Source organism: Sinohyriopsis cumingii, chromosome 9, assembly GCF_028554795.1.
Source record: "Sinohyriopsis cumingii isolate HCF-2022 chromosome 9, ASM2855479v2, whole genome shotgun sequence".
Lineage (NCBI taxonomy): Eukaryota > Metazoa > Mollusca > Bivalvia > Unionida > Unionidae > Sinohyriopsis > Sinohyriopsis cumingii.
The window spans coordinates 83,385,641-83,399,240 of NC_142969.1; the positions used below are offsets into that span (position 1 = coordinate 83,385,641).

A 13,600-nucleotide genomic window follows, 5' to 3' on the forward strand; every position below is an offset into this window, starting at 1 on the left:
GATAATTACGCAAGTTCTGCTGTCCATCTATGATGTTCACGAATGACACAAGTGCCATTCCTGATTATATCATAAACAATATTTCAACAGCTTACCTGGAGAGTGCTGTGTCCAGCCAAACGTGTAAACGCAGTTGGCAAGCACGATTCCATTTACACACATATTGTTCTTTTGCATACACTTTCCTAAAACATAAATTGTCTATGTTGAATACATTCACCATCTAACTGAACCCAGTCTCTGAAATGTATGTTTCATGTTTTTGATGACAATAAGGAGGTTGTGATCATTCAATACACAAATATAAGAAGGACCTGCGTTCATATACACTTCAAAGTGTTTTAAAGCCAAACTTAAAGTCAAACACTACTTCTCGATAGTGGAAAAATTGACCTGGTGCTTATTAATTTGTTTGAGAAATAGTCACTTTTTGATTCACACCACTTTTTCTTGAACGGATACGCCACCTACCCCCTACATCACTTGCATCAACAATTATATTAAATCATTGGTTTAAATCGAGCTGATCTAACCGGTACACCTTTAACTATGATTTTGAATTCATCGATCACCTCTCAACACTTTTCATGCCAATAAAACGTGTTCTTCTTACTCAGTACAATGTTCAGTGGCTCAGCAATTATATAAATATTTGAGCAAAATATTCGATAATATCCAGCCATATCCAAAATTTGCATCAGGTCTTTTTTACTGATAGGCACAGGAAAGTCTAACCTTTAACCTTAGCTTCTACGGGCTAAAATGGACCATGTTACACATTATGTTCTTAAAAGGTGACACAAGTTCGGCTAAATTAACTTTTACTTGAATTAATTGTCAAATTTGCCTCACTCGATTGGATATAGAATTTCTGTATATTTGCCGGGTGATCTTTCCATGTATTTCTGTATATAACGACGTCGCTGGTGCACATGTCACAGCTTTCTATACCAGATGTAATCATACTGATTAAGTGCTGGGATAATTTTTCATACTAAATGGATTCACTTTGTATTGGTTGAGTTCATCTGGAGTTGCAGATGAGGATACATTTTTCTTTGCAATCTATCTAAATGGAATTTGTCAGAATCCTGTTAACAGATCAAACTTGATGACATAATATTGCATTTATAACTCTGTCATTACATCTTCGTTAAAAGCCCTCTAAAAGAATAGCATATCTCAGGATCTTTGTCCTGTTCAACGACAAGTCATTGTCGCTTGTCACCCTGATTGGAAATATGAGAGTAAATGGTTAGAAGAGGATCACGCTGATCAATGCTTTTTGATTAATCCAAAGAGGAGGAAAAATATCCCCATGAAAAGCCTGACCAGTACTTGTGTCTGCTAAAGGAAAAATTGTTTGATCAGCATCATCATCAAGACCTTTATTTGCCACAGCTCTAGTAACTCGACAATATGGGTATAAATCAGACATTTCTTTGTCTATAGGATCAACCTTTTCATCAATATGATTGACTTTGTGATCCAAACGAGGCTTGTCAGTTGCAAGTGGATTAACCAGATCCTTATCTCCAACTATGATATTGCTTAGCAATAACAGAACACTCTCATGGGCAATCAAGTCAGCGCTCCAAGAGTCAAATGTCGCGAAACAAAATATCATGATAAATTAACTCAATGGAGAGAAACAAAGCCGTATTCATCTCCCTGAATGAGAACATTTTATTAAGATTTCTCAGGTAAAGGCAAAGTACCTGATAATAAATGACTTATGACGCTCCCGAGTAACTTAGCATTTTAATCGGGGTAGGATTGGTCGAATCGCAAAAAGTGATGCACAAACATTCGACATGAATGGTTGATAATTGTCCATAATCAAATAAGACTGGTTTGTTTGACAGAAAAATGTGATCCTGACCACACATGAACGTGACATCTACTTCTTAGAAATAATATCATTATAAATAGCTCTTTCTTTACTTTATTGCATATGTCTTAATTGATACCAATCAGAAATAGAACGCCTTATTTTCGTGCAATAAGTGTACGTAGGAAGAGATTAGGAATTCTAATCACTGTTTTCATACGTTTGAATCTCATCATTTCTGCCAGAGTTAAAAATGTAAGTACTCACTTGGTATTGAGATGGTTTCTTATTAATCATCTACTGACAGGAAAAGTATTTGAAAAATTAAACTTTGTGAGCCAAGGAATAGTCGTCAGCCGTACGAGCATCGTTTACTTAAGTGTGTATATGGTGTTCATAAATGTAAATCTTGACGTCACTATAGACACAGTCCGAATAATATGAGTTGTTTAAGTTTGTCATAATCTGTATAAATGTTTTAAAATGGATACAAACAAATTCGTATTTTTTCCCTGCAGATTTAAAATAAGATATATCATTTTGCAGATCATAATGATGTCCATATGCCTCAGGTGAATCTCATAACCCTTCAAGATTAACTCTATGACCAAGTACTTGCTGACTTGACCATTTCATTTCTCGGTTATATTTTCAAAAGGAGAAACAATATTGATATACATATTGATATACATCTTTTTCATATAGAGGAGGTACCAATCTAATAATTTGGTAATATCAGAACCTAAACGTGTGTGAGGGGAATACATTTTCCTTTCTAGTTCTATTTATTTAAATAGCAATCACATTTCCATCGCGTTTTTCATTTATTTATTTCTTTTGTACATTTGCATCTGCATCAAAATGTAGCTGTAATTGTTCGGCCACAATTTCTGTTGCATATGTTTGCTAATAAATACTAATAGCACGTCAAAAATCTTAAACTGTTCTTGTTCATCATTTGACGTTTAGCATATGCTACTATGCCCAGTTCCCTTTGTAAAACTGAATATAACTGATCACTTCATGTTCGGAAGCCATTTGAAAAAAGCGGACGTCCGGTGTTCCATGGAAATTGGAAGTTTTGACTCCAGCGGATGCAAAGTATTTGCACTAAGGATCGTCGAAACTACAATCCAGAGTATCTTTGGAAAATACGGATGTTTGCAAAAATTGTGGGCCATTACAAAGGTGAGATGCAACGATTATGAAACCGTGGTACCAAAGACCCCGGAGCGGAAGTAGTCTTCGGTCTTGGCTTTGTTAATTTGATTTACCCGCGATGACAATGATAGTGAAATATTTCTTACTGATATAAATGTACCATGAATTTGAATCGCTGATTCCACGAATGTTAAAACTGGCATCATGAAATTAATATAACGACAGGACGTTGTATTCATTGTGTAGCATGCATGAGAAAACCATAACATTTTTATATTTCTGCACGCACCACCACTTGAAGCAATTAATAATTTAACCACTTGATGTCAATACTGACGTTGCAATCTACCCTACACAACCTCATATGAGGACATTATACTTTTAATCTTTACGTATACTTCGGAAGTAACCTACTCCGAAAATGAAATTCAGCACCAATTCCAACACGAAACCTATTTTGGATATATCTCATTGGCACCAAAATTCCCGATTGTTAATTGCATCACCAGGCTTTAAATCACTCAGGAACTGTTTCTGCAAGCAGGAACAGGAATCCCCCATGGCTAACCAAAGAATGTTACATCAACATTGACTTAACTTAGACAATTATCATTCATCATGGATGGCCATGTCAGTGAAACCGTTCTTGAACGATGTACCATCGTTTCGGATATTATACAATGTTGTAATCAGTACGATGTTATAGGAATTTGATTCAGGGCCGACAGAAGACACCTTCGTTAGAAATGTAATTATTTCGAATGTATATATTTTCTATGATTGCAAGACAGTTGTACCAGTACTAATTGGTTAATAGTGCGTGTGTTTGTTTTCTACTCAAATACAGTATCAATAGAAATTATATTAGTTGGTCGTCTATTTTAACGAAGCGAGGCATTAGTCGAAGCGAAACAAAAACGATGCATCCGTAAATATGTCTTTTCTGTATTTCTCAAAGACACACAAATCCGTCTCAATACAATTAAAATAAATCTATTTAACATCCATTTAATATATTATAATTAGCATGGCTGATTTGGACAATGTCTTGGTTGGCGGCAAAGGAAAACCTGTGAAATAAGCGCAGATACAAAACATGTGGCAGTGGATTTAAACACACTAAATGTCAGGTAGTTTTCTTTAGAGCAACAAAGGTAGGCAAATATCAACAACAAAAAAAAAAAAACAAGCATAATCCTTCGTTGCTACTTACAAATTCTATTTTACACCAACGGCCAATTTTGTAAACATTCATCTTTTACCTATAGTCTGAATATACCTTCCTGCTTGATTGTAACCCCACAGGGTTCAGAAACGAATAACACAAACGAGATAAAAGATGCACATAACTTAGCTGATGTATTGATTTATAATTTCAAACCTGATGGGATCCTAATACCGTTATCGGATGCGCGTTTCATTCCTAACGAAAGTTTTCAGTGTAAAAAACGATCCTGCTCGCCAGTCATTTCCAATTGCTGCAAAATTCCATTTCCAAAGATGGGGTTTATAAACGACTACACATATAAGTACGTAGATGGAAAATGTGATGTCGTCTGCTTCCGATAGTTGCAATGTTGAATCAGGAAACGTGTTATTTATATTCAATAATGAAGATAGATATTATTATGATTGGAGTCTTTACAAGCTCACCTGTCATCAGTGAAATATAAAAATAATGTAACTGCTTTCTGGGTCACGTGCATGTAGTTTTCATACATTGGTTTGTTTGCCATTATACAAATATTTGTCAATGCATTAGCCAATCGATGATTTAAGTTCAAGGCAGTATTTTATCTTACGCGTTTCATAAAGGAGATATCAACGGTGCTAGGCAAACGTGAACGTTATGTATCTATAAAAAGCCCAACACTTTGCATATCCAATAAATACTTCCTGCTTGGTTATTATACTAACATGTCCATTGATACTGGATAGTACTGAAATGTCATCTAAACAAATATATGAAATTATTACCCTCCTATGTTGCTACCTATGTGCTGCATCTATCCAGGGTAAGTATCATTTTAGTTTAAGTACCTAAATTCCTTAGAAACTGTATCGATATTTAACATAAGTTATGAGAAGTATGTATGTATGTATGTATGTATGTATGTATGTATTTATGTATGTATGTATGTATGTATGTATGTATGTATGTATGTATGTATGTATTTATGTATGTATGTATGTATTTATGTATCTTAACATAAGTAACATAAAAAGCAACAGCGGCACATTTGTTAAATTATGTCTTCCAGTATTATACAAAATAATATATTTTATAAATCACAAAATTAAAAGGACCGTGTCTGGACTTAAATCCCAAATTATTCTAAACCTTCTAACAACAGCCCAAAGATGCAGAGTGTTCCGAATGAATTGGGACTGAGACCCTGGGCTCAGTACAGTTTCGGTTACGTCTTATCAATGTAGAGGTGTTTATTAGTTTGCCACACATGTTCTTTCTAATATAACACCATACGTATGTTACGCAATTACTAAATGATGCAGCTGAATCCGAACGAAAATGACGGAAATGTCCGGTGCAACGTAAGACCTAGTGAGATAGTTCACTTTCAGGATCGATTGGTATACTTTAGGGGCTACCAAAATTTATTACATATGGTGGCATAATGTTAAGTTTGTCATTCAATCAGTTAAAACGTTATCATTAACAATAAGACGTGAGTGGTCCGATGATCTTTAACAACCATACACACACACACTCACACACACACACACACACACACACACACAAACATACACACACACACACACACTAAATAAAGGTCATATGCGACAAATGGCTGGAAATATGAAATATAACAGAAGAAATATCTATCTATCTATTTAATCTATCTTTCTATCTATATATCTATCTATTTCTCTCTCTCTCTCTGCCTCTCTCTCTCTCTCTCTCTCTCTCTCTCTCTCTCTCTCTCTCTCTCTCTATATATATATATATATATATATATATATATTAATTCAGGCCCAAGTTATATTATTCATATATAACGAAAGTAAATTATACTTAACACCCACAGCAAATGTATAATTGGGAGGGAAAGAAGTTTGTTGCAAATCACCTTTAAAAATTGATCCAGTGGATAGTTTATAACACGAAACGAAGAATTGAACCTTCGCTGCTAAAAACCTTTAATGGGTCATATATAACTCGATATCGATTAACTTATATTATAACAGTAAATGATAATTGTGTTAATTATGTAAACCATCAGTATTTGAATCGAAATTATATCTTTGGTTTGGAAATGCATGGGAAATGTTCAGCAAATTCATGCGTGAGGGGACAATATCTTAATGTGTATGTATTTATATGTATATAAATGTTTATGTAGTGATTTCGTCCTTCGTTAAGACATCATGTTTGCATATATACAGACAGAGAGAGATATATATGAAACATTTGTATGAAAACCGTTTATATTATGCCTGTTTGCTTTTCAAAAGGATGTTCAATTTTAAATCGCATTGCTACATCCGGCTACATTTTCAGCCTCAAACAGTGGTAATTGTTTCGTGAACCGTAATATATCGAAATCTCGGTATTTACGATAATCTGCACAAACATAGTTACAAACAATTTGAATGAAAAATAAATATCTTTGTGAGATTGTGTCTGGTTGTCAACATTAGCAAATACTTTTAAAATAATCCCGTTCAGACAACATTATATAAATGATCGCGATTGCTTTGCGTGATATCCTGTGTTAAAATTACCGTGAAAGATAACGCTGGTCACCTTTTATTTATCAAGCAATATAAAACATCTTCATTTACCTATTACTCTCAAAATACACATAGCTTGTTGTATATTTGAGTAAGGTTTCGTTTAAGTTCAAAGTCCATGTCATGCAATCTGAGATTTTATGAACCATGAGTAAAGTCAGCCTTCACTCGTAAACTATTGACATTATATCTATCTATCTATCTATCTATCTATCTATCTCTCTCTCTCTCTCTCTCTCTCTCTCTATATATATATATATATATATATATATATATATACGAGATGGGGAAAAGAGCTATATAGTTTGCATTAACAAAAGTTATTTAGAAACAGATTGACAATATCAACAAGATTAATGGTGAAATAGTTCGTAAGCGTTGTTATTAGCCAAAGGTAATAATTTGTTTGAAAATTTATTTTTGATCAATTTAAGCCACTCAGGTACTCTCACTGGTTCCTTGCCTACATGTATCATGTCACTTATTTCTCCATTCGGTACCTTAGGTATTGGACTCTACCAACACCCAATGCTGCCCTATTGTTCGGCTGATGTAGTCTTACTAAATATGACACTTTACGACCTGTTTGACCAAAGGACGGATAACTCTGAAAGAGATTTTGTTCCTGGTAAACTGTTTATGGTAACCATACATTCTGGTATAAAAACAACACTAACCGCGACCGTTACATAGATCTTTATCCAGTAGGATCCATTCCACGCCCAATGAAACAGTAAAATAAACACTGAGGTGACCACCCCCACGCTCCTATACTTCCCACGCTGAAATGAATTAGTAACATTATAATATCAATACATATGATTGGACATAATCAATGCAAATAACTCCACATTAATAAGACCACGAGTTGTGGCCAGCAGTTTGTAAAATAATATTGTCAATCATGTGATAAACGGATGTGGTCTTTTCGCATGTAATCAAAGTGGGGTTGGCCTGTTTGGAAAAAATCTCCATTGTGTAGCGCCCATGGTAGTCATAAAAAACGATTTGTGTGATCAGAGACGAAATGGATCCAGGACGTCAAGAACACAAACGTTGTCAGTGACCTAGGATGCTGACTGGCATCAATGATATATATTACACCAATGGATATTGGAATTTACACGACGAATGAACCAATTCAAAATGCGCTGCCACCAGTGTTCATTGATACAATTAACTGTGCGATCCCGTGTGTTACTGAACATTTTTCTGGTGCATCACGTGGTTGTGGTCAAACCGAGATCGACGTAAAAATATATCTCAGTGGGAAGAACGTGAGAGTCGACATGGCGATAAATTTAGCTACGTTGCCACCTTGGAAATCTTACTGAAATGTCCTATCACTATCACGTCAATAACAGCGACGTTCTTCATGATTCTTGTAAATACCGTCATGGTAGTGTCATCAAACGTATCAAATGCAAGGAACAGGCATGGACGTCTGTGATGCAAGTTAAATTTTGCAAACATTCTTAAAATAGAATATCCAGTATCGGTCTAGTGGCTTAGCAGTGGTGATCACCTAGAAAATATGTTATGATCAATTTGTTTATCCCTGCGGAGATTATTATCGCAAGCAGGAATTTCAAAAGGGGTTGGTATCAATTGAGATCGATGATGTAGCCAAACGTTCATCTACAGATGTATCTGTAGTCTCATATTTGGCAAATTACTGCCCCAACAACGTTGCTGCCGTCGACATGGCCGTGATGTTTTTGTTGTGGGTTTAACGCCCTTTTTCAGCACACGATAGGCTATGCATGGCGGCCAGTAATAATGGTGGAGGAAGAACCCGGGGCATATTTACTATAGCGACCACTTGTCTCCAAAATACACTCATTTAAAAGCTTTCATGGTTGCATATGGTAGTATTAACTTGTTATCGATGTTTCAGAGATTTTTCACCACCGAGTTTCCACGAATTCATTTTCCATCTATAACAATATCCTAACAAATATCGTTCAACTTGCCGTATTAGTGCTAACTGATGATTCACGCGGACTAATACCAGCAATGGATGAATTTGTTTCATGTGGCCGCTGGAGAATTAAGAAAGCAATGATAAGGTCACCGACGTTATTTGATAAGTATTATGCTCCATACAATTACATCTGCGATGATAATCTTGCTTCGGTACCAATCGTAACTGACCCAGTAGTGCGTCACAAACTTGCATATCTGAATGGTGGGCGGGTTTCTGGAAAAACGACACGGGCTATTAACTTGCTTAAAACTTTTATCGATTTTGTTGTTGGTATGCATCTCTGTATTTTATGTGACATTTTGTACATGACTGGATCTGTTTCACACGTAGGTATTTACCAACCCTAATAATAATATTAATATTAAACATGTTTGCGAGTTTGGGATTAGTTCCCATTACATAGGTTGGTCAGGTGAGTTGTTTCGTAGTAGAATTACGTTAGCTGGGTTGGTCTGTTGGGTTCTTTTATGATGTGGGGTATTGCTTAATGCAACGTAGTGTGTAGGAGCAAATTTCGTTTAAGACTCGTATGTGTGCATAAAAGGAGGGATCTGAACAATTAATCCATTCGTATTCTTGTTTCATATGTTCCTGTGTTAATAACAGCCTGCACATGTGTTTAATGCTGTGTTTATATATAATTTGAGAGGAGACATTTGCTTGAATTATCTAGTGGAATTACTAAGTGCTCATCAGACTAAAATATTACTATCGACCTATCGCGAATTTAGTCTAAGGAGTTCTGGAAGATGCCATTTTGATATACCAAGACTATTGGCAGACAAGTAGAATAGAGAATCTGGAATTCGTATGGTATGATGAGATTCTTTTGGGCTTGAGCATAACGTTTTATAATTATTTTGGGTTCATTTCATAATACGACATTTTCCTAAGTTTTCATTTTATAACTTATATATTAAAAATTAAATTATTTTTTGGGTTTTACAAAAGGTGTTTTTTAAGTCTTTCGCTTACTCAGCTCTGACCATAGACTGCCGATAGCAGTCAATCTGTTGCCAGCATGCTAGTATGCCGCCACTACCACCTGGCCTCTCTACCGCTGGTAATACCCACCACAATATCAAAGATTGTATGATACCAACGTTGTAACGAAACATTGTATCAGGCTTGTTTTGGTTCTGTTTTGATCTCACGGCGGATTATGTCATCGACTTTGCGAAACAACAATGCAATGATTACAAACAATGTAAAGTCGAAATGTTATGGGATTACCCCGCTGGTGATTATATACAATTTACCACAGATCGTATTGATAATCAGCGAGGTCAACTACGCGTCAACGTCATTCTGACGTACCTCGAGTGTAACCGACGTAGGAATGAGAGCGTCATCGCCGTTGCATGACCAGTGAGAACTATGTATCCGTTGATATCACTTACAATGTCTCACGGACAAACCCACATGGATGAGTTTTTGCTTCAAGGTAATGAATAATGTGTGCATTCCTGCGAGTGGTGACCTGTGAAATTGTGTGCGTGGTCAAACTCCAAATAGGTAAGTAGCTCTTTGCGTTTTACCTTCCTGTTCTTCAGGCGCGAATAAGTATCTCACGATACCGTTTCCAGCACAGAGCAATAATGTTACAAGGTGATCAGTAACGGTGGCGACTTGCACTGGAGTTAATCAGTAATTTTCAGTACCATAGCGTTTTAGGAAATAAAGACCACACTGGTAGAACATCATGAGGCCTTGCCAAACTGTATTCGCGCGATAATCATAGTACCGTCTGAGTCTGGCAAGACTCTTTTGTTACTTAACCACGTGATGAGAATAATCAAATGGGACTAGGAGTGTTATAAAGTCTTGCGTGAATACAATGAGCTCGCAAAGGAAGTGACACACAAAGACATTGCTGAAGTCATCAACTATGTTGATGACGCTCCGTCCATCTGCAACCTAGATGGAGTAATTATCAACCTGGTCGTGTACAACGATGTCATGCTGGATAATAAGAAAAGCCGCAGGGATATTTCTTGGTCATACATACAAACACGCAGATTCCCAAACGACAATATGTTAGTTGCGTTCAATTTGGTAGACTCACACATGCTCAGAAATATTCATGGCACATTGTGTTCCGGCGACATGGATTTTAAAGATCGTATAAAACGTTTATTTTCAAATGCACAAGCACCCTGGGTTTTTGTATTAATGGCATACCATGAACAGGAAGGTATGAGAGTGTGATCCAGACTGGATTAAATTTATGACTGAGGTAGAACATAATCCCCCCCCCACTAGCGATTTAGTCGACGTACGCTGATCCAGGCTAATAAATAGGCATGGGATCATCAGCAATGAGTATTCACCATTGCCACGGGAAAAAGTCACAAAAAACAACGTACCGAATGATAGAAACGTTCCCTTCAGAATCATAGCACTCAAACCAATAGTGGTCTGCATCTGTGTCCTGATAATGGCATCGGTCTGAGTGGTCGATTATATATCATGACTTGACCGCATACATCCAATTTTAACTCAACTTGACCACGATGGTGTCAGTGTCGAAAGGGAGTATGTCGGTGTCGACAACGATACCGGAATTGTATGCTATATGTCTCAAACTGATTACTACCAGATCGGAGATGGCAAGAAATTGCAGCGATGCAACTCCGTGGCTTAATATTTGATCGACTATGTTTGGTGGATTGTAAGCTAATAATTCACATGTTTGTCATGGAGTAACTGGCAGGATTATCACGTCGTGGGAATTCCTGATGGTACATAGTATTAAAATTCAACGGAGTATATAAAATATCACAGGACGGGATTCGAAGATCACGAGTATCGTCCACGGGCCAAAGCTAAAATCGGCCGTTGAAATATCCCATGAAATGTACCTGGTCAAAACTGGAGCATCTTCGATCAAGACCGTGCTTGGATGGGGGCCCGGTGAGGGTGTCGTGTTAACCATAGATATTTTTCTAGAGCGCGATGAGCATAATGTTGCTCAGGGCATCGATAACATTACATCGTTGATCGCGAAAAATGTTGCATGTAATGCTGTTGCCAATAATTAGTTCAATGGGCACTGTACTTGAAGCGCTATGGGCCCATTATCACGGTCCGCTAGCTCACCAAGGATATATCCTATATTGTTTTCCCGAGTGTGTAACCGGACCATCTTATAACAGTGGTGCCTACGCAGCTGGTGTATCTGTCACAACAATACATATTCATACTGACTTGATTAAGGCGGATAAACACTTTCCGTTCTTTTGTATTACATATATTTTGCCGAGATATTGCTACGTTGATTCAATAAATATGACGATTATTTAGCGATACATTGCTACACCATAACGAGCTGTGAATTGATGTGCGTCAATATACAACGTCTATTACGGGAATGGGCTTGGCGATATTGTCCAGGGTTTATTTAGCAAAGTTTCGCCTGTGGTCCGTGAACATAGTATTTTACTCGTTGTAAAGGTCATCGGAGATGTAACAAACATATTAATTGTCTAGTTTCTATAAGAACTATTTATCAGATCATTAATGGTCTGCCGTCGCTACTGGCAAGTGCGGAAAGAATGCCTCCCTCCAATATTCAGTAAAATAATCACTACGGCAGCAGCAGCACGACTAATTAATTTGGCACAAAATTAAAGTCGGCGAGGCAACGGCGACAACATAACGGCGAATCTTAAACCGGGGAGTGGACTGAGATTATAATAGATCGTTAGCGGTCCATGTTGGTAAATCATCGTCCATTTAAATAATCGATTGAAATACAACCATTGGAGCATCAGTACTCCTATTAGAATATAATTATTCTCTTAATTATATTCAAAGTATATCAGATTTGGCGTTCGACATGGGAATACCATAGCTTAAAGATGACTCCGTCGGCGATAATAATATTATTCCAACGAACGAGAACAACACCAAAAGGAAAGTTTCCCAAGGCGGACAAGTAAATGTTGGTCAGAGACTAATACTAGCGAGAATAGAAAACTGCGCTTATCGAATTCTGATTTGCTTTATATGGCGCGGAAGACGCAAATCAAATATTTCAAAGGAGATTTTATGCACAATGAATTACCACTGACTCCACATTCTCGTAAAACAGTAATAATCAGCTTAGATCCCAGTCAACCCTCTAGTAGTTCAATACGTTCCATATTGGTCTGATACACGTGTGGTTATTTATTTTGATTCATATGGGCTGGCACTGCTGTGTGAATTTATTAATTATATACCTGGCCAACTAGTTGTCGTGGGGCCAGTATCAACACTACCCGCACAAGCGACGGATCCACATACACATGGACTAGAAGCGTTTGCTGAGCTTGATATGCGGAACTTGATGAGATCATAAGTACAGTCCATAAGCGGGCCGTCGCAGCCGATCCAGTAGTTGCATGGCACACATACACACACACACATGCACACACACACACACACACACACACACACACACACACACACACACACACAGACAGACAGACAGACAGACAGACATATATCTATCTATCTATATATCTATCTATCTATCTATCTATCTATCTATCTATCTATATATATATATATATATATATATATATATATATATATATATATATATATATATACATCTGTGCGACAATTAGTCTCTGCAAAATTGGGGTAATATTTTTCTAAACATGACCATGGTCATCTACAGAGGATCAAGTCGACCACATGCCTCCATAGGCGGTTTATCTGTGTTAACCGACCTTACTGGGATCGACCGATATTAACTTGTCGTTCAGAATCAATTTGGTCAGCTGAAAACCAGCAATGTTAAAGCGACGGATTTTATCATTATCTTGTTGGGGTGGGGACGACTTTCCATCTTGCTGAGGAATTTTCGCCGAGATAAGTAA

The 13,600-nt window shown here is 36.9% G+C and overlaps 1 protein-coding gene across 2 annotated transcripts in view; it reads left to right on the forward strand.

Moving 5' to 3' along the window:
- Positions 1-4,910: 4,910 nt before the first annotated feature.
- The window catches only part of LOC149792143 (uncharacterized), a 102,482-nt gene continuing 93,792 nt past the window's right edge, over positions 4,911-13,600 (forward strand). For both annotated transcript variants that reach the window (XM_089969349.1, XM_089969350.1), the window contains exon 1: positions 4,911-5,007. In XM_089969349.1, the coding sequence (XP_089825475.1) occupies positions 4,938-5,007 (70 nt within the window). In that variant the 5' untranslated portion in view covers positions 4,911-4,937. The remainder of the gene's footprint in view (positions 5,008-13,600) is intronic.